Source organism: Trichosurus vulpecula, chromosome 1 (assembly GCF_011100635.1).
Source record: "Trichosurus vulpecula isolate mTriVul1 chromosome 1, mTriVul1.pri, whole genome shotgun sequence".
Taxonomy (NCBI): domain Eukaryota; kingdom Metazoa; phylum Chordata; class Mammalia; order Diprotodontia; family Phalangeridae; genus Trichosurus; species Trichosurus vulpecula.
This window is the reverse complement of record NC_050573.1, coordinates 165,102,779-165,129,216: the sequence shown is the minus strand read 5'-3', so window position 1 is coordinate 165,129,216 and position 26,438 is coordinate 165,102,779. Positions and strand designations below refer to the sequence as shown.

The 26,438-nt window shown below is 36.7% G+C and overlaps 1 protein-coding gene across 2 annotated transcripts in view; it reads right to left on the bottom strand.

Annotated features, from left to right (window-relative positions):
- GMDS (GDP-mannose 4,6-dehydratase) overlaps positions 1-26,438 on the bottom strand; it is a 782,760-nt gene that overhangs the window by 435,215 nt on the left and 321,107 nt on the right. For both annotated transcript variants that reach the window (XM_036765676.1, XM_036765686.1), the window contains exons 5-6: positions 22,199-22,391; positions 21,284-21,388 (exon numbers count right to left, since the gene is read on the bottom strand). In XM_036765676.1, coding sequence (XP_036621571.1) covers positions 21,284-21,388; positions 22,199-22,391 — 298 coding nt within the window. The remainder of the gene's footprint in view (positions 1-21,283; positions 21,389-22,198; positions 22,392-26,438) is intronic.

Genomic DNA, 26,438 nt, shown 5'->3' with positions numbered 1-26,438 from the left:
CAACTAAAATCCTACTTTCTGTAGGAAGCCTGTCCCAATCCCTCTTAATTCTAGTGCCTTCTTACTGTTAATTACTTCCTATTTATCCTGTATATAACTAGTTTGTACAAATTTGTTTGCTTGTTGTCATCCCCATTAGATTGTGAGATCCTCACGGGGAGGGACTATCTTCTGCCTTTCTTTGTATCCCAGGCCCCTAGTACAGTACTGGCACATAGCAGGTGTTTAATAAATCCTTATTGACACAAAAGACAACTGCAGTGAGGAAGAAAAACAAGAGCTATCTGAAGAAAGTGATGAGGATCAAGAGAACACACCAGCCAATTTATACTTTTAAAACATAGAGAAATTGGAACAAAAGGCAGATAACAAGACAAATGACAATGATAAACACTGGAGAACAATGTGGGAAAACTGGAACACTGTTACATTGCTGGTAGAGTTGTGAACTGATCCAGCCTTTCTGGAGAGCAATTGGGAACTATGCCCAAAGGGCTAAAAAAAGTTCATACCCTTTGACCCAGCAATACCACTCCTAGGGCTATATCCCAAAGAGATCACACAAGCGGGAAAGGGAGCCATCTGTACAAAAATATTTATATCAGCTCTTTCTGTAGTAGCAAAGAATTGGAAATTAAGGGGATGCCCATCAGTTGGGGAATGGCTGAACAAGTTGTGGTATATGAATGTAATGGAATACTATTGTGCTATAAGAAATGGAGAAGATATGGACTTCATAATAACCTGGAAAAACCTACACGATACAATGCTGAGTGAGCGGAGCAGAACTAGGAGAACATTATACACAACCACAGATATATTGATTCTGTGATGACTAACCTTGATAGACTTGGCTCTTCTCAGGAATACAAGGTTTAGAGACAACTCCAAATGACTCATGATGGAGAGAGCTATCTACATTCAGAGAAAGAACTATGGAATCTGAATGCAGATTGAGGCACACTGTTTGCTCTCCTTTTTTTTCTTTTGTTTTTGGCTTTTTTTTTTTGGTTTTGTTTCTTTTTTCTCATGATTCATTCCACTGGTCATAATTCTTCTTTACAACTTGACTATTCTATACATAAGTTTAATGCAAAGTTATATGTAGAAGATATATTGGATTCCATGCGGTCTGGGGAAGGAGGGGAAGGAAGAAAATCTGGAACTCAAAATCATGTGGAACTGAGTGTTATAAACTAAAAATAAAAAAAATCTTAAATTTAATTTAAAAAAATTATGCCACTAAAAAATAATAGTGTTAAAAGTGCTAGAGCTCAGAATGAGCTAAGGGTAGTGAGGAAAGCAAAAGATGACAAAAACAGTTTCTGAAAAAGACATTTTGGGAAGAGGAAAGTCAAAGGAGGAATAAAACTACTGCTTGTAGTGGATAGGAAGTTGGTAACTGACGAAAGAGAAAAGGTCAAGCTTCTCAATTCTTATACACCTTCTGTTTTCTCAGCCAAGAAAAATGACTTGTAGATTAGAAAGGTCGGGGTGGGGGGGTGGGAATGGCTAATTAGGAGATGATATTACTTCAAATGAGGAGTTAGCAAGAGAAGACATAACAGCCCTTGACGAATTCACACAAGCCCTGTGGAGACTCAGCTGCCTCTTCAGGGGCTGGGTCAGAGCTATTCAAGGACCAAAAAACAGAGCTCTCACTCCCAAAGCCCTTGGCACTGTCAAGTCATTCCATATCCAAAATGGATATGGTATTTTTTTTTTAATTTTAAAACATTTTTACTTAAAGTTTTAAGTTCCAAATTCTGTCCCTCCCTCCCCTCTCCCTGAGATGGTAAACAATCAGATAGAGGTTTGGATATGGCATCATTAATGGAAAGATACCAAAAACAGACATTACCATTTGTCTTGCCAATGCAGCCTAAGTACTATGAGATCACTCCATCTGACTCGTGGGTGTTGTTCTTCCCCTGCCTCCCTTGGAATGTAAACTCTTTGAGAATATGGACTAGCCTATATTCCTAGGTGTCTTCTGTACTTAGCACAAGGATTTGTAAAGAGAAAGCATTTAATACTCCTTTGATTCCCAAGGCAGTAGGACACAGTGGAAAGGGTCCTAGGTTTAATTTCTGGCTCTGTCATTTACTATTGGTAAGACCTTGAACAAGTCATTTGACCTTTGTAGGCCTCAATTTACTCATCTGTAAAATGAAGGGGTTGGACTTTTAAACTATGATTCTATTAACTTGGAAGGAAGGGTTCAGTAGAATGCCCCCCTCTTCCCCCCCATGCCCCTTGGTTCTGTGTTCAACTTTATTTTGCCCATCAATGACTTACATATGGGCATAGATGACATACATAATCTATCAAAAAGGAAAATGACACAAAACTGTAAGGAACATTTAATATGCTGGATGAGTCAATCAATAAACAAATATTTATTAAGCACCTACTATGTGCCAGATACTGTGTTAAGTGCTGGGGATAAAAAGAGAGGCAATAGACAGCCCCTGCCCACCAGGAGCTTGCAATCTAATGGAGAGCAATCTATATACAGTTATAGCAAGCTCTAAGTCAGCATCCCAAAATATTTTAACTGGTTAAGTGCAGTAGGACAAAATTCTATACAAAGCAGTTCTTACACTTGGGTTCCAAAAAAAAACCAAGAAGAAAATAAAAGAAAAACACATGTTTAGACGGCAGTTTGAGAAAGATCTAGGATTTTGACGGACTTTAGTATCAACAGTGGGTTCCTTCTTATTGGAGGTTTTCGAGTAGTAAATTTTAAGGGGGAGGCTTTTTATATGTAAATTGAACTAGGTGTTTACTTAGGTCCTCTCCAAGTCTCAAATTCTGATTTTGTGACTGCAAGTTACAGAGAAATGGCTGATCTACATATACACGGTGGAAGCAGGTAGGGAGTTTTCAAAATGTGAATTCTTCACACAAACAAAGGAGAAGAAAAAAATATTATTGCTGATTCCTCAAAAGAAATGACTACCTTGGCGTGTTAGTGGGGAGTGGTGGCGTCAAGCTGGTGTTCACCAGTCTGACACGCACACCAGTGACCAATAGTGTTCATATTGCTCAAAAGTTTGATATTTGCCTGAAAAGTATTAAAATGTCCAAAATCATTTAAGTCAGTGCTTCCCAATAGAATGATCTCAAACAATAAATCTTTAGAGGTCAACCTAACTTAATAGGCCTCTAAAGTGACTGCTAATATGATATCCGTGTACTACACTCTCATTCTCAGGATTCCCAGGGGAGAGAAACACTGCTTACTCTCTTCTTACTATGCCTTTCCAGAAACTATTCCATCAGTAAATTGCACTGTCTACCATTCCTTCAGTGATTATAAGATTAAGCAAATTAAAAAAAAAATAGCTCTTCTTTATTGAAAGGTTGAGAAATTTAATCCAAATAATAATAGAAAGACATAGCTAGTTACTCTGATTAGTTGGACATATATATAAATGGTGAATGATGATTATTATTAAATTATTCAATAATGGTCACATAAATCATGTGATATTCATAACAATAATGAAAGAAGAGTAACTCACATTTAAGTAGTGCTTAATTTGTTTACAAAGCACTTTCTTTACAATAACCTTGTGAGGTAAAGAGTACAAATGACTTTTCTCCCAATTTGTCAATTGATCTATATTCTTTGATAGATCTATGATCTTATTAGTGTGGGTGCTCTTTCCACTGGGGTGACTTTTAACCCTTTGCTTCTTTCTATAAACCCTCCAATGGAACTCAATCTGTCCAAAACAGAACTCATTACTTTTTCCCCTAAACCCTTATCTCTTCCTTACTTCCCTATTACTCCAGAGGGCTACACCATCCTCCCAGTCCCTCAAGCTCACAACTTAAGAGTCATCCTGGATTCCTCACTATCTCTTAGCCCCCATATCAAGTTGATGCCAAGGCTTATTGATTTCACCTTTGTAACATTTCTCAAATTTGCCTCCTTCTCTCCTCTGACACTGCTACCACTCTAGAGAACGACCTCATCACCTCATGCCTGAACTACTGCAATGGCCTGAAACAATCTGCATGCTTTAATTCTCTCCCTACTCCAATCATCTTCCATTCAAGTGCTAAAATTATTTTCCTAAATAATAATTTCCTAAAATGACTTTCCTAAAAGGAAGATCTGATCATGTTGTACTGATCATGTCGTACCTATTCAATAAACTCCAGTGGCCTCCTATTGCCTCCAGGATAAAATACAAAATTCTTGGTTTGGCCTTCACCTAATCCCTTCCTACTTTTTCAGTCTTCTTAATAACTTACTCCCCAACACATACTCTTCAATCCAGTGACACTGGCCTCCTGACTATTCCGTGAACAAGGCACTTCAATCTTGGCTCTGGGCATTGTCTCTGGCTGTCCCCCATGCCTAAAATGCTTTCCCTCCTCTGATCTGACTGCTGACCTCCCTGGATTCCTTTAAGTCTCAGCTAAAATCCCATTTACTACAAGAAGCCTTCCCCAACCCATATTAATTCCAATGCTTTCTGTCTGTTAATCATCTTTTATGCACACTTTGCTTTGTAAATATTTGTATGTTGTCTCCCCCCATTAGATTGTAAGCTCCTCAAGGACAGGGACTGTCTTTTGCCTCATTTTGTACCCCTATTGCTTAGTACAGTGCTGGGCACATAGTAGGAGCTTAATAAATGTTTATTAATTGGTCATTAAGCTAAGCTAGAAAGTACCAGAGATGGGATCTTAACTCAGACCTTTGTGTCTGCTATAGCTACTATACTGAACTGCCTTTCATTTTAAAAATATAATTCATAAAAACATAAAATATAGAAAAATACCTTGAGTTCAAGTAAACCACTTAGAAGACTGACTTTGGAAGGGGAGAGACTTCATTTGTCTAGTTATTATAGCTACTGTCACCAAACCATAAACTTTTTCAAAAGTCTTTCATATGCAAGTACTCACACTTCAATTTTTAGGAGAGAATAAGTGGGGAGACTGTTTTGTGTTCTCCCAGAGTATTTGTCAATAGTAAGGGAACACTGTCTACAAATTTAATTATAAACTAGATGATGTAAGTCTAGATTAAAACCAGAAAGGGCACTTCAATCCTGCTGGGTTCAAAGAAAGCTTGTCTTTCTTTACATACAAATGGAAGGGCATTGTGTAAGACCTGTAATGTTTTGCTGAACTCCAACATGACTTCATCCTGTGGTTTCACAATGTGTAGCTAGACTTTCTTGCCACTGAAGTTTAGGTCTACAATGCTCATCAAAAAATTATCACTGTATCATCATAAAAGCATAAATAAAACAATGAGCTGTTAGCTATTGGTTTACTTGTATCTTGACACTCCTCTGTAAATGCCAACCAGACTGACAGATAACAACTATTTAGTAATAGTGGCATGGTCACTAACTACATCCCAAAGGAGAAGTAGCATCTGCCTACTATAAGTAAATGAAAATAACCTTCTAGTTTAAACATCCATCTTTCTATGACAAATACAATGTCCTACTAAGGCATTAAAATATTTATTATAAATTCCCATTTCACCTAAAGGGAAACCTCATAAGCTACTTATTCATTCACTCTGAAATCTACTGCAATTCTGATGAAGATCCTGAATTCTTATCGCTGGTTAAAAGCAACATCATTATGTGGGTTCTACATTTGCTTCTTCAAAGATTTTTATTCTTATAAATAAAAGTGAGGAAGAGTGAGGATTTCTTGTGTGTGTGTGTGTGTGTGTGTGTGTGTGTGTGTGTGTGTGTTTAATGGTTTTCTAGTAGCAATGTATGGCTGTGAGAGTTGGACTATAAAAAAAGATGAGCACCAAAGAATCAACTGTTTTGAATTCTGTTGTAGGAGAGGATTTTTGAGAGTTCCGAGGATAGCAAGGAGGTCACATCAGTCAATGCTTCAAGAAATTAATTCAAGCTATTCATTGGAAGATCAAATATGAAGCTGGAACTTAAATACTTTGGCCACATAATGAGAAGACAAGACTCTATCTTAGAAAAGACACTGATATTGGGAAAGATTAGAGGCAAAAGGAAATGGGGTGGCAGGGGATGATATGGATAGATAGTATCATGGAAACTATGAATATGAACTTGGACAGACTTTGAGAGATAGTGGAGGACGGAAGGGCCTGGTGTACTATAATCCATCGAGTCACAAAGAGTCAGACATGACTGAACGACTGAACAACCACAACAAAAGGATTGAGGAGTTATTATTCCACTTTGCCCAACTCTTGGCATCCAGGTCATGTTGGAAACTTTGAGCTCACTGGAGAATCAGGCACAGATTTGTGGAGGTAACTTGGGAGTGCTTCTTCCTGGGGTACTTTGAATTATATTTGACATGAAATAAGGGCAGAACTCTCAGACTACTGTGCTACCGGAGTCTAAGTCCAAGTGTTTTCTCTTGCCAATTGCCTTTGAAATTCAATTCTATGTTTACTTAAGCATTAAGGTGAGTTCACTGTGTGTTAAATGATATGCAAAATAAAATGGGATTTTATGCGTAGTAAGATGGCAACATTGTACTTTGTGGCATGGACAGATACAAATTAAATGATTCTTCAAAGTTTCTAATAGTGATCACCTTCCTGACAACAGCAATAAGAAGACATAAAAAATTTTAAAAATAAATAAAAGCAGTGGTCTCAACAGGATGATTTTCATGAGTTGTTTTCACTAAAATTTCTGTTAACAGTGGATTGACTTTCTACTCAATCATTATTTTTAAGCAATGACAAAACCCTTGGCAACTGACAGAAGCTCAAGTCTAAAAACAAGGTCATGAACCTTAAAATGCTGGATTGGATAAGAGTGTACATATTGTGTTTAGACTGATAAATATGATTTCTCATAAAGCCCATATTTAGGAAAATGTGCTATATCTACATCCTTTAAAAATGTCTCAGTATCTAAACAGTGGGTATAGACTATCAATTTGTGGTAGTTTCAAACTGTTCATTTTGGGTATATTTTAAGAATTTGTAACTCCTGAGTTACCACAAGATGATTTAAGAAAAATATGTACAGTGTATTAAACTAGTTTTACCTCATACTGCAAATCTGTTCATTACATTGAAAATGAAGTCAAACAGTTAATTTGCTTAAATATGTGCATTGCATGGCTATTTACAAATGAATATACACCTGAAATGGCTACTTTGATGACTTCTATTATGTAATTAATGAGGATTTTTCTTAATAAATGGATAAACAGCATATTTAGAAGAAAATTTTAAAATCAAATTTGCATACTTTTTCATTTGGTTTTATTTTAAAAGACAAATTGTGCATGTAATACAATAAATTATAACTGATAATTTCCTCAAACATAATTGATTTTAACTACATGTGGAGGCAGTAAGAATCCCAAGATTTCCCAAAGCTAGGAATCATCAGTCTCATTTTAAGTAGTAATTGAATGAAAGAGTTCCCCATCCCCTGCCCAGAGATCCAGTTAGCCTCACTTCAATTCAATCCCTTTCTCAAATCTTGTGTTTCAGTCAAATTGGCCTACTATGTGCCCATCTCATAGGCATTCCAACTCAAGGCCTTTGTACAGACTGTTACAAATTTCTATAATGCATTCTCTACCCACCTCCACCATGTGGAATTCCCAATTGTCACCATTTTCCTAATCTCTTATGACTGAATCTTTGGCATTGCCTTCAGCTCTTAGCCTTCCTTCAATTCTTATGTCTAATCGATTGCTAAGTACTAATGATTCTACTATACCTCTGCAAAATCGATTTATTCCTACAGCACAGACACTAGTAAAAGCCCTCTTTTTATAATGTGCATATGAACAACTACAATAGCATCCTACCATGCTTTCCCACTCCAGCTCTATTCCCCACACAAGCCACCATACGCAGCCACAGTCTATGGCAGAAATATATACAATATTTATAGATCACTAGGACAATTCTCCTGCCCTACATAAATGCTCAAAGTGTTACATGTGGCTCCCCCAGCCACTTCTGTTGAGTTTGACAAAATACTTGTTTTTTTCTGAACTCCTCAGCAGTCTAAGTCTGCCAAGTCTGAACAAACAGTAATTAGCAGACATTCACCAAACCCTAATTGCCCCAATGCAAGTAGTTGCCTCAATGAGCAGGTATCTTTGAGAAGCTTTCATGGGAAAGATTCCAAGACCTCTCACTTCCTCCCTGTCCCTTCCTCTGCTGCTCATTTGTTTTAAGAATGCCTTAAATTATTTATCTTTAAAAATCAAAATAATTGTCAATAACCTAATGTTTATATTTAAATAGTAATATTCTTACTTATTGAAATCACTTTGGGGAATTGAGATTCTCTTAATAGATTTATTTAAATAAAAGAAAACTTGCCAAAGCCAGGTTACTTCAGGCTTTTTAATGTACAGAAATATTGTATAATGGTTTCTAATAATTTCTTGCCATGCTCTCTCATTACCCTGACAGAATCATTAGGTACATGATCTGCTACATCATGGTTTTGTCTCTTAGGGGTCCAAACCCTGCTATAGTTGTTTAGTCTCATGAATACAGTGGACTTTTAACTGGGTTTTAAGAGTCTGTCTTTGAATCTAGCAGGGGAATTTTGAATTCATGGACATAATCCACTCAAGTGTATAAAGTATCTTTCAAGTAGTTCCTCCAAAAGAAGTTGTAGCTGATGCCAGACAGATCCACAGGTCCCGTTAGCAACATTTCACAATAACTCCAGATCAGGGCTATTAGCAGCTATTGTGACTTCATAATCAATTTCTCCTGCTCACAGGGAAGTTGTGTGACAGAGTGAATATATGGCATTTGCCATCAGAACAAGTGAGTTCCCATTCCATGTTCACAACAGAATAGTTGAGTCATATAACATTTTAAAAACTGAAGAATGGATTTTTTTTAAGTGAAGAAAGCATGTGGAAGAATTAAATCTTATTATCTATGTAAAATAGCCTGATAGGTTGGAAATAACAATGCAGCAGGAGTCAGAAGAGCCAACTTCCCATTTCCACTCTGACACTAAACATTTATTAAATGCCTACTATATGCTAAGTACTATAAGAAGCACTAGAGATGCAAAAAGAATCAAAATGTAGTCCCTGCTCTCAGAGAACTCACAATCAAATGGGGAAGCCAACAAGCCAACAAATATATACAAAAAAAAACCCAACTATATACAGGCAAATAGGAAGTGAATAAGGGAAGAATTAACGTCCCCAGTGACCTTGGACAATGCACAACAATTGTCAAAACCTACTTTGGGGAGCAGAGCTAGAGAGAGGACAGGGGAGGAAGTTTAGATAAGAAACTATCCCTTCTTCCAGTTAAGTAATGATACACGTTTGAGTTAATCTATTTTTTAAGATGTTGTTTTCTTCAGTATTTTTTTCAGTATATTTTTGGGTCTCCTTTAGCAAGTCATTGACTTGTTTCTCATGGTTTTCTCACATCATTCTCGTTTCTCTTCCCAATTCTTCCTCTACTTCTCTAACTTTCTTTTCCAAATCCTTTTTGAGCTCTTCCATGGCCTGAGACCAGTTCATGTAGCCAGCTTACTTTCTATGTTTGAGGCCCAAATTCCATAGCCAAGTGATGCCAAGGTCAAAAGTACCACACTAAAGTTGCCTCATTACCAGTGCAGTGTTTTCCACTCCACCATACTCTATCATCTTAATTCCTTAAAAATGTTGATTATATATTTCAAGAGATGAAGGGATAATAATGGGTTGCATATTATAATAAAACTCAATTCTGTATCAACTTTAAACCACCAGGTCAGGGTTTTACAGATATTATCAAATTAATCTAGAAGAAATCCAGCTGAAGAGATGGGGAGGTATAATACAATGAAGATGTTGTTGGGAAAAATATCCTATTCTAGTTTACTCTCTTAAATTTTGGATTATTGTAAAATTAGAGATTATATGAATTAAAAAATATGATCCATGGTCCTTGTAACGACAAAAAAGTTAATGTGTAACTAAGGGTATGAAGGAGCCATTTCTTTCTAGGAAGGATTATAGTTCAAAAAGGAGAATGGGTCTTTTACCTGTGTCACCAGAATCAAACTCTTTTCCCCATTTTGGTCCACATGTTTTCCAACCAAGATTCTATACAACTAAAATTACATATTCAGTATATAGGTGATTTGGGGCACTTGTTTTTTATTTAATGGATTAGCACTGTATTTGGAGCCAGAGGGCCTGGGTTCAAATCCCAACTTTGCTACTTATGACCTAAAGGACTTTGGGTAAGGGCCTCAGTTTCATCATAGGTAAAATGTAGGCATTGAACTAGACAAAATGAACTATGACGTCCATTTTAGCTCTAAAAGTCTATACTGTGTCTAAACATAGTATTTCCATTAACTAGTCATGATATAATTAGCAAGTCACTTAATTTCCATGGGCTTCAGTTTCTTCATCCACAAAGTGAGGTTATGTTAGATAACCTCTAATGTTCCTTGCAACTCTGATATTTGATGTTCTGTATATTAGTACTCTTTGTTGATAAGTGGTTCCTAGCATTAGAGATTTGTTTGCCAAAAAAACATGTTTATTTGATTAGGCTACAAAGAATGCTTTTATTTGTTTTAAAAAACCCTGATATGAAAAATATTATATACTTAAACACATTTACACATATATGCACATGGGGACATGTAGGAATCAAAAGAAGTAGAACTAAAACATCACATTTATAATACTGAAACAATATATAAACAGAATAAAAATTGCCAAGTAATGAACAACAATCAGACCCACAGAATATAGTATGGCTTATGCAGGGCAAGAATTCTAGAGAAAAACAGGATCCCCAAGGGACTAATTTCTCCTAAAGGAAGACAGCACAGCCTGAATCATAATCTTTTTTAAAAGACTATATAAGTACATGTTGCAGGGCAGGTGTCTCAGCTGCCATGTATTTTGTGTACATGGTACGCAAAATAGAGAAATTCAGCTAAGCAGGAGAAGATTTAATATCAAATTTGCAAAGACTGAAAAAGGAAGGCCAAAGCTACCCAGAGGAAACTTTATTTGAGCCAGAACTGAGGAAGTTTCACATTCTTCAACAGTAAAGGGGAAAAAAAAAAAAGAAAGAACAGAGTGGGAGGAGAATGGAAGAAATAACACTGTCAACATGGAACGTGATTTCTTACTCATACTAAAGGTATCAAAGGGATGAAGCCAATTACAGACGATGATTCACTGCAGTAAATGAAAGCCTATGGCACAGGTCTGCTTCACCAACTTTCAACCTCGTCTGTCGTTTCTGAAAGTGGCAGTCAATAAATTGCCCAGAGCTTGACCTAATAATCTAGGAAATAAGCTGATTCAAGTCAAATTTTTAAAAATATCCTAGTGAAGGGACTAAAAGTGCTGAATTGTGGAAATATCCATGCTCTTCTTTCTAAGGCCATTATCATCTAAAAAGCAAAGAGCCCCACCAATGAAAACTGGCAGAATATACCAACTTAAACTGGCAACAGTTTATTGGAGAGTGCCCTTTCACACAGTGCACTCATGACTTCCCGGCTTTTCTTCAAGAATGTGGCACCCTGGGAAGCCATTCCTTAGCTATATAAAAGCTAAACTAACTCCACCCTCGCCTACAGACACTGAGACTCAAAAAATAGTGCTTAAAATTCTGGGTGTTGCATACTGAGCCCTGCTGAATAAGGCCTTAAAAGTCATGGAATACAAGTTAGTTAAGATTTCCACTGCAAGATGTCAATTTACTAGAAAGAAGAATCACACGAGATTTTAATTTCATGAATGAGGAGCAAGAGGGAAACAGAAGATGGAAATGGGGAAGCAAGAGAAAAATATTAACTACAATACAAAATGGTTTTACACGTGAAATACGTAATATATAAATATGACATGAATGCTTATAATACCTTAATGTACAAATTACATAGGAATATATAGTAGAACACAGTGCCTGGCACACAGTATATACTTAATAAATAGTTACTGATTGACTCAATGAATTTCTTAAAGATTCACTACATGACTATTTGCTTGAGACTCAGAATAATTCAAGTAACTGATAATATACCAATAGAAGTTTACAAAATGGTATACTTAAAGCTGGGACTTCTCACCTCTAAATTTCCTTACTTGTTTATTTTTAAGTCACAGGAATTCACCAAATGAGAAATGTCAGAATAAAGTTTGCTCTGTGGGTTTATCTGCAAATGTCCAAAACTGAAGACTTAATCCAATGTTTAATAATTGTTTTTTGTTGTTTAATTTTTCTCAGTTAGCAAAGATATAACATGGAACCAAATAATAGAGGTAGGAAAGTGATCATTCAGAAACTATTTCTGAGTAATTAAAAAAGTTCCTCAAGATTCCTATTATAACAGTATTGACCAGACCAAATCTATATGGATTTGCATGTTTGTTTAATCTTAACAGAATTTTTTTAAAAGCAAGAGACCAAAATTTGTCTTTTAAAATAATTTCTAAGAATTAAGTTTTATAATGAACCATACTACATATTGCATGCTCAGAATATCCTTTTTCATGGTAGCTTTAAAATAGTACATTAAACATTTTAGCATCAAGGTCTGGAAATAATGCTTTATGGAGGGTCTTCCTGGTTAAATCATTCTTCAAACCCAACTCAAATAGCTCTAAACCATAACCAAAGTTTAAAAAATTCTCTATCTTCCACTTGAAATAAATTTCAATTCAAATGAACAAATATCCATTGCACCTACTATGCACAAAACACTGTGAGAGGCCCAGAGATACAAAGCCAAAAGTAAAACACTCTAGTGAGAGACAAACAAACAAACAAATAAATAAATAAATACAAGATAATAAGGAGACTGAGAACTCCTACTACAACCAGAAGGATCAATATGGGAATGGGCTTTCCAGAGGAGAGGTGAGCTCTTGAGAAAGTTCAGCTGAGCCTTGGAAAGTTAGGGCTTCTAAGAGGTAGCTGAAAAGAAAGTAAATTCCAAACGTGAGGGGCAGCTTATGCATAGACTTGGAGACAGAAGATGGAATGAAGAGGTCAGGGAACAGCAAAAAGGCAAATTTTGCTGGAACAGAGAATGTGTGAAAGAAGGATGTGTGAAACAACCTTGGTAAGGTAGGCTGAAAGCTTCAAATGCCAAGATAACAGGTTTGGTTTTTTATTCTGAAGTGAAGAGAGAGCCCCTAAAGATTTTTGAGCAGGGCAGGGACATGGTTCAAAACTGCATTTTGATAAGATTATTTTGGCAGGGGTATAGAGGACAGTTTGGAAAGCAGAAAGTTTGGAACCTAGATGCATGAGGAGGCTAGGACAATAGTATAAGCTAACAGTAATGAGGGCCTGAACTAGGGTGGTGGTTATGTTGGTGGTAAATTAAAAGAAGATATGAGAATGGTTGTAGAGGTAGAGTTGACAAAATTTGGAGAAGGATTAGATCACTTAAAACATATTTTCTTCTTAAGTATGATTTATAGAACTTAGTTTTAAAATATCATTTTAAGAGACCAATTCTGCCTTCTTGCCTTCTAAAGCTACCAAGGAAAAGTGGCATTGCTCACACTTTAGTCCTCTTTGGAAGAATGAAAAAAACATGTTGAGGGAAAAATCTATTATCACTCTGAGGTTACATACCCAGGTAAATGAAAGGGTAATGGTAAACTAATAAAAAAGAAGAAAGTCAGGAAAGGGGCCATGGGGATGCTGGAGGAAGGTAGTAACTACTGTTCTTTAAAACATTGTGTTTGAGATGTCTAAGGGATATCCAGATAAACCCATCTGGCCAGCTGGTAAGATGGGAGAAAAATTAAGAACTGATATATTGAAAATAATAGCAATGACAACCTGAGTCCAGAGGAGTAAATGAAATTGCTCACTGAGAGCATAGAGTAAAGACAAGAGGCACTGAGCAGTCTGTATTCCAAAGAGATTTACAAAAAAAAAGTGAAAAGAACCCATTTATACCAAAATATTTATAGCTGCTCTTTTGGTAATGGCTAAGAATTGGAAATTGAAGAGATGCTCATCAGTTGGGGAATAGATGAACAAGTTGTGGTAATTGTAATGAAATACTATTGTGCTATAAGAAATGAACAGGCTGGTGTCAGAAAAATCTGGAAAGACTTACATGAACTGATGTTGAGTGCAGTGAACAGAACCAAGAGAACGTTGTACACAGTAACAGCAACACTGTACAATGAAGAATTTTGAATATGACTTAGCTATTCTCAGCAATACAATGATCCAAGACAATCCCAAAGGACTGACGATGGAAAATGCTATCCACCTCCAGAAAAAGAACTGATGTTATCTGAATACAGAATGAAGTATACTATTTTTCTTTCTTTCTTCCTCCCTCCCAACTTCTTTTCTTCTTTCCTTCTTTCTTTCTTTCTTTTTTTCTTTCTTTCTTTCTGTCTGTCTGTCTGTCTGTCTTTCTGTCTTCCTTTGTTGTTCAAGACATCTTTCACAAAATGACTAGTGTGGAAAAATTTTACATGACTGCACACATATAACCTATATCAGATTGCTTACCCTCTCAACAAGGGGGAATGGTAGGGAGAAAGGAGTAGAATTTGCAACTAATAATTTAAAAAAAACTCAAATATTAAAAATTGTTTTTACAAGTAATTGGAGAAAATATTTTTTAAATGGGAAAAGATAAGTAGCCTGGGTCTGAGTCATAGGAGACCACTCATTGGTAGGGGTTGGTAGGTGGATGGTGATCCAGCCAAGAAGGTGGAGAGGTAGTAGATAGGGAAGAGGAGAAATAGGGATGGATCAATGTCACATAAGCCAAGGGATAAGAGAATATTCAAGAGGAAGGGATACTTGACAACGTCAGAAAGTCTGCAAAGGTCAAGAAATAGGAAGGCTGAGAAAAAGCAATTCAATTTAGTAGCCTAGAGGCAGGTAGGTGACACAGTTGATAGACTGCTGAGGCTGGAATCAGGAAGAGTTGAGTTCAAATCTTGCCTCAGACACAAACTGTGTGACTTGGACTAGTCACTTAATGTCTGTTTGCCAGTTTCCTCCTGTGTAAAATGGGAATGATAGCACCCACCTTGCAGAGTTGTTGTGAGGACCAAAAGAGATAATAACTGTAATGTGTTTAGCACAATGTCTGGCACTGTTAAGTGCTATGTAAATGTTAGTTTTAAATTAATTAGTAGTTGGAAGCAAGGTTTTTAACCTTGGGAACAAACAATTTCAGTGGAGGGGAGTGGGTGGAGGAGAGCATAAAAACCAGACTGTAAGGGTATGACAAGTGAGAAGGAGAAAATTACATTGAGGCCATGGCTTTTTCTAAAAGTTTGGCTATGAAGAGCCAAGACATAGGATGATAGCTTAAGGATATGGCAAGGTCAAGAAAAGCGTTTCATTTTTTTTAAATTATGATCGTTCATTCCATTGGTTATAATGCTCCTTTACAACTTGACTATTATGTGAATAAGTTTAATGTGAAGTCACATGTAGAGGATTACATGCCATCTTTGGTGGGGAGGGGGGATGAGAGGGAGGGAGAGAAAATTTGGAACTCAAAAACTTGTGGAACTGAGTGTTGTAAACTAAAAATCAAAAGAATAAATCAAAAAAAAGAAGAAAAGAAATTATGAAGTTGACAAATATGTTTATGAACATCAGAGAAAGACTCAGTAGATGAGGAACGACTGAATAATGGGGGATGAGTTGAAAGTAGTTGAAAGGAAGAACTTCCAGAGGACAGGGATAGGGATTAATCAAGAGTATAAGCAGAGAATTTGGTCTTGACAAGAATGAACAACCTTTTTGTCATAAACTGAAATAGAGGAGAGGAATAGGGATGACATAAAGTTGTTATGAGGTATAAAAAAGGGGGAAAACAGAAACATGATTGTATTTCTAGTTAAAGAATAATTCTTTTTGTCGGTGCTCAGTCATGTCTAACTCTTTGTGACTTCTTCTGGGGTTTTCTTGGCAAAGATACTGGCGTGTTTTGCCATTTCCTTCTCCATCTCATTTTACAGATGAGGAAACTGAGGCAAAGAAGGTTAAGTGACTTGCCCAGGTCACAAAGCTAGTATTTGAGACCAGAGTTGAACTCAAGAAGGTGAGTTTTCCTGACTCCAGTCCCAACACTCTACCCAATGCACCACCTAGCTGCCCCTAAATAATAATAATAATTATTATCATTATTATTATCATTTATAAGGCACTTTAAGATTTGTAAAATATTTTACGAATATTATGAAATCTTATCCTCAGAACAAGGCTGAGACATAGGATGAGGATGAGGAAACTACAGCAGACATTAAAGGATTTGCACAGAGGACCGTAGCTAGGAAATGTCTAACGCTGGATTAGGATTCAGGTCCTCCTGACCCCAGGCACAGAACTCTACCCTCGGAAGATCAAATGAGATAGTATTTGAAAAGCATCTAGCACAATGCCTGGCACACAGCAGGTGTCACATAAATGCTTATTCATCCTTCCTCCTCCTTCATTGCATGACCTTGCTGTCTATGTAGCTAAGAGGGAGGGAGAAAGGGATGGTATACGAAACTTAAGCAGAGAAAAAAAACAGGTGAATTATTTAAAATTCCTGGACACTCATAACATTAAAATTATACTTGTGAAATTAACTATAGGAAACAAGGGTACTCAAAGACCTGACATTGAATGTGTGCTTTTTCCATCTTTCTAAGTATGTGTCCCATTTATTACAAAACCAACCCCCTTTTTCCTCCTACTTATTCTAGAAGCTTTAACCATTATTTAATAATTGACTTGTAGGAAATGCTACCACTACAGGATCTTCTTTTATAAGTAAATGGAGAAGCGCGGCACCAAATTGTTAATTAACTTTCCTTAGGTCATATAAAGTAAATGGGTGACAGAATGCAGAGAACAAACCCATACTCTTCACCCAGTATTTTATTCACTAGATTATCCTTCATTTCCAGCCTTTGATTTTGTGTTACCCAAGGATAACTTGAACTACCTGAAAGTACATTATGGAATTCTCAACAAAACCTTTTTCTTAGTTCATTAAAAAAAAAAAATTCCAGATATCATTTGGAGCAGGGCAGGTAAAGGGTCAAGTGATATAAGGAAATCACTCTTATCATGCTTCACTGTGCCAAAAACATGGAAATTACTCAGACTGTACTGTCACTGGCAAGGCTGACAAGTATGAGGCACCAGTTGAGTGCTCATACCAAAAAATGTTAGCCTTCCTATAAAGGCGATCAACAAACGTGTATGCATCTCTGTTGTCATTACCATCTAGAAACAGAGAACAGGAGAACTTCTTTAACATAAAATACTTGTAAAGGTTAGTATTCTGGGAAATCAAAATTCCGAGTCAACTCTAAGCTAAAGCTCTAAGCCCAAGTTTTGATTTCAGCCAGGCTATTGGAGGTCTTTCAACAATGTATTCATCTACTAGGACAGAATATCATACGTATCCTCAGATGAAGTCATCGCATAGGTTATTTTTGCTGATTTTTCTGTGCCACAAGGAGAGGTGGGGATGAGGCTGAGACAATATTGATGGAAGACAAAGAGGATCAATAATTATTTTTAATTTTAGTGTAATTTTTCTGATTTGGGAAACACAATAAAGGGAACACAACTGAATCTCTTCTGGATTACCAAGGCTCTTGTATGCCATGGGTTTATCATTCTGAATAAGAATAATTACTATATGATTCTACATCAGTAGGCATAGAAGGTATAGAAGACTGGACTGAATGTGTACTGACTCTAGGGCATTCCCAGTAATTGTTTTGGTTTCCCCCATTAATTCCCTAGCAGCAGCTTAAATCTGAAGGGCAGAATGTTTTATGATAGGATCACAAGATTATATATTTGGAGCTGGAAAAGACCTTAGAGGTCAATCTCCTCATTTCACAGATGAGAAACTGAGGTCCAGAGAAATTATTTTGCCCGGTGATCATATGGTTACTAGGTATCTGAAGTAGGATTTGAACACAGGCTTTCCTGACCTCAAGTGCAATGGTCTATACACTAAAATATACTACCGTGTTTAATAATAGTGATATCTCACATTTCTATAGTGTTTTGTACTTTTCAAAGCACTTCCACAAGCATTTGCTCTTTAGATTCTTGTTACAAACCAGTGAAATAGATATGACTAGTTATCATCCAATCCATTTTACAGATAAGGAGTCTGAGAGACAGAGACTGACAGCAACCGCTTGCTAAGTGTTTTCCTCACAATAATGTTATAAGGAAGGTCATAGAAGTATAATTATCTCAGTTTGAGAGTTGAGACTCAGGTTGAATGGATTGCCAAAATTTGTTTAGCAATTCAAGAAAGAGCAGATAGAACTTAGGTATTCTGATTCTTAGCCCAGGGTTCTTGTCACAACACATAATACCTTCCTTAATTATCTATTTTTTTTTTAATTAAAAAAAACATAGCTTCTTCCATTGCCACACAGTGCTGCTATCTATTTATACATGGACACAGGAGGTATAAAACACTCACAAGGGACACTTGTACAGTCCCATTGATATACATCTTGGGCTTAGCTAGTCCACAGGAAATAATGAAAATGCTTTTCCAGAGCTTGGCTGTGCAAATGTATGTAATGGAGCAGGCCTGGGAGAGGTCAACCAGCCAACAGAAGTCTACTGAGAGCTACGATTAGTAGATTACCCTTGGAATATTTATGCACAGAAATGAATGAGGAGCCTGGGAATGGGAAAAGTTATTAGTCTCCAGGCCTGACTGTCTACATCATTATATTAAAAAAAAAATTCTAGGCAGAACTATCCACATTTTTTTAAAGTTACAACTTATCTCATGGAACAATATGCACTAATTCAAAAATAGTCTTTGCCAATTATTTTGCATTAAGGAAAGTAGTTTATGTCACAAAACCTATTCCAGACTTATTTTATTGCCAGGAAGAAAGAAAAGCTTGTAATGCTGTAAAGCCTCATTAATTTGCACTTTCACTAATTTAGCATTTGTGTTCATTTGGTCTGGCCTGTGCTGAACTTTACCTTTATAGCATCTAAGAAATAGAGGGTCTGCTAATTGAGTTACTAGTGCAAAGAGAGAATGATGGAGCATGCTTAACTTACTTAAAAGTATGAACTATTTAAAAGTACCACAGCAAATTGTGGGTGTGCAAAAGTATTTTGCTAATTACAAATTACTCGTATCTATTTATCAAAGTACGTCTAGCTGGAGCTCTACTTGGAAATACTGTCTTAACAGATAATTTAAATTACTATTTGTAGATAAAACTTAAAAGAAAGATTCCATGTATGCTAGCCTATGATTTAGACTTCTCCCAAATTCAGAGTGACCTGGTTCCAAAATTTTTCTAAAGAATTATTTTTTAGGGGGGGACTCTCATTAAAATATGCTAATAAGATTCAAGCATTGTAGGAAATTAAAATGCTTGAATTGTACTGGTATATTGATTTTACTGAAAATTTATTTTTCATTTTTCAAGATAAAGGGAGAAAATGGGGAAAATATGCCTATTTGAGATAGAAAATAAAACTAGCTCATAGCATTGACTTTCAAAATCTAATTGTATTTCTAAAAAAAACTTCAAGGGAATTATTCAATTATTCTGAAGAATATCTTAAAGATTTTTCCTTCGGTAACACAAATGAGCCTAAAAAAGGGTTAGCTATATATCTTTCCAATACTGAATAGTGTTAGGTTGTTGAACATTCATCATGATAGTCATTAAACAACATACTGCACTAAGCCTGGGCTCCAGGTTCAGTCTCTGAAAAGAACCAGCAATCATGAGACCTGCTTAAGCACTGTGCTGGGTTCAGATGGTGTCAATTTCCTGATGCACCAAGGAGTGAGGTCACGATAATGATCAAGAACACATTTAGGAGGAGAAGGGAAGCTGAAGGTAAGAAGCCCAGTCTGAGCTGGGCTCCTGCTTGAGACCTCAAAGTATGGTCTGATGGAATCAGAATTCACTTTCAAAAATTCAAATTCGGGGGAGCTAGGTGGTGCAGTGAGTAGAGCACCGGCCCTGGAGTCAGGAGGACCTGAGTTCAAATCCGACCTCAGACACTTGGCACATTTACTAGCTGCATGACCTTGGGCAAGTCACTTAACCTCAATTGCCCTGCCTTCCCCCATGATAAAAAAAACAAAAAAAAATTCAAATTCAAGGTAAGGCAAATAGCAGAAAGAACAAAGAAGAAGGTTTCCCCTCTGCATTGATACTCTGATGCCTAGGAAAAGGATCCATATTTTTAACATCAATATTCTTCTGGAAATGCCACAGGACTTTAAATTATGAAACATCACAATCTCTGAAAAATCAAAATGGCAGTTCTCTCTCCGAAGGGTGCTGGAGAGATAAATAGGCTAAAACATATTTCCAAGGAGGACTTATACACAAGGAAATCATCCTACAAAGGAGGGGGACCAGTCATGTAGCAAGAACAAAGGATAACAAGTAGGTATTCCAAGTGCTGTATTGATTAGTATATGTGTAATAAGGGACGATCCAGAGAAGGAATTCTAGTATGTTAGGTAAACAATCTACAAAGGTTTTATAGGAAGACATGGCTAAGAATAACCCAGGGTAAGAAGGTATGGATTAGAATCTGTACAATGGGAAGAAATACACACATACTGATGATCCCTTGAAGTACTGCTATACCGAAATATAGACCACTCTATCACTTTTCCTTTTATGCATAATATATTGGATAAGTTGTGAGAATTTTTGATGGATGGAAAATTAGCAGAAATTTTAAAAAGGTACAAAATATAATTTTTCAATGAAATTTTGGAATGAATTTTTCCTGTTAAAATGGCATAGAAATAGGGTGACATAGTGGAAGAAGCCTAAGCAGCTCTCTTAGACAATAAATTGCAGAGCAGGTGATGATCTGCGTTGGAAGACAGAATTTCTTCACCAGAAGTGCCCTATACCAATGAAGTGAAAAGTGCATTCCAAAATATGATAATAAATCATGTTTTATCACTTATAAACAGAGATTGGGTTAGTAACTTGGCATACTAGACATTTCAAATATCACTTTTTCTCTTTATGGTCTTCTCTTAGAAGGTCAAGGAGGTAAATAGTTTTTCTGTCCTAGTCATGGATGAGTGGAGTGCTTTTTCTACCACAAATGCATTCCAGGAATGGGCTTAAGAAATAACCTGTACTAAATAAACCTAGATTGCTATTTCTTCATTTATCCACTTCAAATAGGCAAAAGAATTAGAATATTGCTATTCTTTTACTATGTTAATACTGACACTTTTTTCCTGATTTTTTTTACCCAAGACCTTCTGTGCACTCAAGCCTAAGATCTACTAACCTCTTCTGGGACTCTCATGATTGAAAAGAATACCATTCACAGCAAACAGGTTGTAGGCCTCGCGGAAGTTCACCACAATCCAGTAAGCATAAAGTTTTGCTGCTCCTGAGGAGGAATTTATTTAAAATTAATATAAAACCTTTTAAAAAGTCAATTTCTAAAAATTTTCAGGACATGACCAATACATAATTATAGAAAGGTATAAAAATCAAAAGAAACCCAGAACAAGAAAAAGCAGTCAAATGAGAAGCACCAAATTAAACTTTTGTTCTATTGTGAACACTTCTATCGGGAAATATGTAACTACTTTTTTTTTTTCTTTACACTAGTGTACAGTTCTTTTCACATACAAGAAATAGAAACAGAATATGTTAAACACATGGTTTTGACCTTTCCTAGTTTAAAAAAAATAGTGGCGGTAAGGTAGTAAAAATATGGCACTTTTAACACTGATTTGAAACTATCACCGGAGCCTTCTATAAATGCTTCTTTAAAAATCTTCCAAAATTAGCATTTGTTCTGCAGAAAGGCACTCTTAGGACACTGTGATTGAGGAAACAAAAAACATGAAATCTTATCACTTCAACATGATCTCACAACCTTTCAATAAAAAGAATCATGTTGAGTCTAATTTTCCTTTTAAAGTGTTCTGTATGGAAGAGCTGAATGAACAAGGTTCCGTGAAGTGAGGCGGTAATTTCCATCCCTGAGGCAATGGCAGCAAATACTTTTATTTAGCAATTTATAAAGGTATGCCTCTCAACAAGTCTAGTCACTTTTAGTCTATCTTAATGTTAATCTCACACCCAAATGACTTCAGCCCTGAGACACGTACAGAATTAAACCAGAAACACACACACCCTGAAACAGACATGCACATGTATACATACATGTAACACACACACACATTCTCACCATATGGTGACCGAGGATAAAAAGGGGTGGTCTCCTTTTGTGGTATTTCTTGTACTTTCCCATAAAGTTCACTTGTTGAGGCTTGGTAGAACTTTACAGAATTGATAAGGCCACAAGTTTTAATTGCATCGAGAAGCCGTAGGGTGCCAACACCATCAACATCAGCAGTATATTCAGCAAGATCAAAAGAAATCTAGAAATGGGTGACAGAAAAATATAAAGAAACAAATTTATATGATGTCCAAGATGTCACATGAGTGTCACATATTTAACTCTGCAAAGTTTCCCCCACACTTTCTGTATTTAAGCTTGTGAAATAAAGCAGAAGTTATTTTCAAATCCAAAGACCAGATTATCATTAACTCCTATGTTTCAAAAGAAAAGCTACTGGCTCATATGGCTGAGAAATATCATAAAAGGGATGTATATTAATTCCACTCATATAACATATTCAAAATATCACATATATTACCCTGGTCATACTCTTCAGGAAAATACCCAATTTCTGAAAGCAAGTGAGAACAGTTTCTAATATCTATAGCTAACTGAGTCTTTTATAATTTCACATTACACTTCTAATTGTAAGATATATCAAATTAGACATATTTCACAAGAGATTAAATGCCCTCTGAAGAGGAAAGTATTAAGAAAGAATTTTCGCCCTCACTTTATCTCAAAGCAAAATGCTTTTCCATTTAAAAAATTGATTTTAGAAAATTATGTCTTCTAGTTAAAAATAAACCCTGCAGGTATTTAATTTTTAAAATGTATATTGTTTAGAGACTTTTCACCCTACAGATCCATTTCTCAATAAACATGCACAAATCATTGAAAGATACTAAGGGCAAATGAATACAATTTGCACAAGCCTGAAAAAGGAGAAAACTACATGTTGCCTATGCCAAACAAATAATGAGGTTACGGTGGCTACACTACAAAATGTGGTCCTTGGTATATTCCCAGGCCAAAGTAGGCCAAGCACAATGTAATACACACTTTTCCCTGCTGCCTTATGAATGACCTCAATCTTCACCTGGAAAAATCACTCTCTGGAGGGTGTGAGGTAATTCTGCCTTCATGTTCACCCAGTACTGAGTGTTTCTTGAGGAGAAGCTGATAGTTTTGTATATGCATATGGTATTTTGGTAACATGGTCTATTGTGCACTAGGGACTCTGTTCAGACTACTAAACTCGTTTCATTTAGGCCTGAAGGTTAAGCTCAAACGGCAGCTATGAAAAAAATTGGAGGTGGAAGGGTAGAAGGAATCACACTTCATGACTTGGACAGGCAGTGTGGCATACTGAACAGGAAACCTAATTTAAGTAATAAGGCACTCTGAGGAAGAGACTGGGAGGACCTTGAGGTAGGGGGGTCAAGCCACCATCACTACCACCGTGGTGACCACCATCTCCCCCTGAGAGATAAAGACAGGCCACAATATGGAATTAAAAGCATGAGGAATAGCAGTGCATCCTAGACCACCTGTCTGCTTCTAGCTCAGTTCTCTCAGCCATTATCTAGGAAAGCAACTCCTGTAGTGAAGGAACCAAACATCCCCACCAGCTGCCAAACATCTATAGGGTAAGAAAGTCAGACTAGCTAAAATAACAAGGCACCCTGATACGATGTGGCACATTCCAGGCAAGGTAAACTATCAGTGCCACCTCTCCTCAGAGCCCAGTAGGGATAACCCAGGAGTCTGGACCCAAACTCCTGACAGCGACAGTATCCCCAGATCCTGGTGCTGCTTCAAGCCCAGTCCTTATAGCAATCAGCAGGGAAGCAACCCCTGTGGAGAGATGTGTGCTGGCAACTGCTTGTGAAATCATATCAGTTACTGAAGACCAAGAAAAGAAGTTCTAGACACTAAAATCCTTGGCACTGTTAAAAGGTGCAACATTAGAAGCAGTTATGATGTGAGCGGTGGAAATGACATTGAAGATGATGCGTTATCACCATCGGATTTGCCACTGTACTCTAAAGACCAGTGTCTCTTTCCATCCGACTTAAGGGCTGAAATCTTTTCTATGTGTTGTCTCCTCAGTAAAAATGTGAGCTCCTTGAGGGAAGATATTGTTTTCCTTTTTGTATCCCTTACACTTAGGATATTGCTTTGCACATAAACACTTATTTCTTGTTCATCTATTCACAGACTGCTGGAGTCGAGATCAGGAAGACTAGTTTCATATTTTAATTCTGACACTAGCTGTGTGACCATGTCAAAGCACAATCTCTCTGAGCTTCCTGTTTCCCTGTCTCTAAAATGGGGGTAATAAGGTGAGGTACCTACTTCACAGGCCCCAGTGAAATAAGGCATGTAAAGTACTTCCTACACTTTAAAGAGCAACATAAATCCCAGTACTTAGCACAGTGCCTGACACACAGTAGGCACTAAAGAAGTGCAGACTGAATTGACATTATTATTATTCATACTTAACCATCCCAAAATAATACTACAGAACTCTGAGACAGTGCCTGGCACATAGTAAGTACTTACTAAATGTGTGTTGACTGACCAACATTTCATTACATAAATGGTTATGAATAGGAGAATACCAAATGGGCTACTTTTTCCATACATTTTTGAAAATATAAATATAAACTCAACTATCAGGAAGAGAGTCCTTTCAGGACTTTTGGCTAGATGAATTAAACATGAGTGACAGAAAAAAAGTTGCATCTGAATGGAATCATTATCCTAGTTGCTATCTCAGTTTATCTACTACCTATAAATCTCTACACTGCATGTCTCTGTAAGGCCATACAAATTCATTTTCAGCATAAGTCAAATAGTACTTTTTTCCTCACCATTATAATGACAGGAAATAGGATAGCACAGTTTTTTTTCTCCTCATTTTCCACCAGCTCCACCGCTTTTAGACTTCTCTGGAACTCTTGAGCGTGCCTTCCTTCCCCAGGAAATTCATCATTGGGAAATCTCATTATATGGCACAACTGAATCTGCCTGGCACTCATACCTCATCAGTAGCCTCTGCCCCTCTGATTGGACCTTGTGACTGGTGCGCAGGGCTAAGGGCTCTAGAGCCTCTATTTAAGGGGGGGGTGGGGAGGGTTAGCATAGTTTTTCTATTTCCCACCAAATAGGAACTGTGACGATACTTTTAACCATGGGGTCAATAATGGCTTTTTGCTGTTGTTCAGTTGTGCCCAGGACCCCGTTTGAGCTTTCCTTGGCAAAGATACCACAGTAGTTTGCCATTTCTTTCTCCAGCTCATTTTTATAGATGTGGAATTGAGGCAAACAGTAGCATGCCCAAGGTCACACACATAGCTAGTAAGTGTCTGAGGCTGGATTTGGACTCTTGAAAGAGTCTTTCTGATTCCAAGCCCAGTGCTCTGTCCACTGTGCCACCTCACTGCCCTAAGAATGATTTACAAAGTAGCTATACTCTTCTAAGCCCCATATGTGTTAGAGAATTTAGTGATTGATTCAAATGAAAAGATTTCTTGGTATACAGGAATGTTAAAACTAGCTCTATATCTCTTTTGGACTGATGAACCACAGACATGCTGTAGTCAATAAACCGGATTAAAAACTGATAGTTTTATTTGGGAGAGACAGAGATTCAGTTAACCTTGAAAATGTATTCCCACTGATAACAAAGAGGGTTTGTTTTTGTAAAGAACAATCTAAAAACAGTATCATCCCAAACTCACAAAATACCATGTTGTCCTCAATACTGACATTCTCTATGCCAGAGCCGGGTGAATGATTTTCTAGCACCTCACTTAAATACTGTGGAGAATTCCACAAAAGCTACATCCATTTTGGAATCCATCCATAGTAGATGAAATAGTGCATTATCAAAAAGACTATAAGGTAGGATTCACCCATAAAGCCACCTTAGTGGCAAAATACCAGCTTCCTATTAGAAAAATTAAGTTATGGAATGATCTCAAAACCATTTTTGAGTTAACATATATTTATGTGGTAGTGGATTAGAGATGATGAAAATTGGCAGATAAAGCAAATTTAAAGTTTTGATAAAGGAAGTAAGATGGTCTTTTGGGATAGTATTAATGATAAGAGAAATTAAAATCTCTGGAGAATTAAAAATGAGAATCGGTCAGAAAGGAAAGGGAGAGGATAATGAGTGACCAGAATGCGCCACTAATAAAGGAATTGTAAGAACTGGAGGAAAAAATGTAATCAAAGAAATGCTGGATGAAAAAGTAGATGGGCTGGTTAAGTAGTAAAAAGCAAAAGATTTGTATAT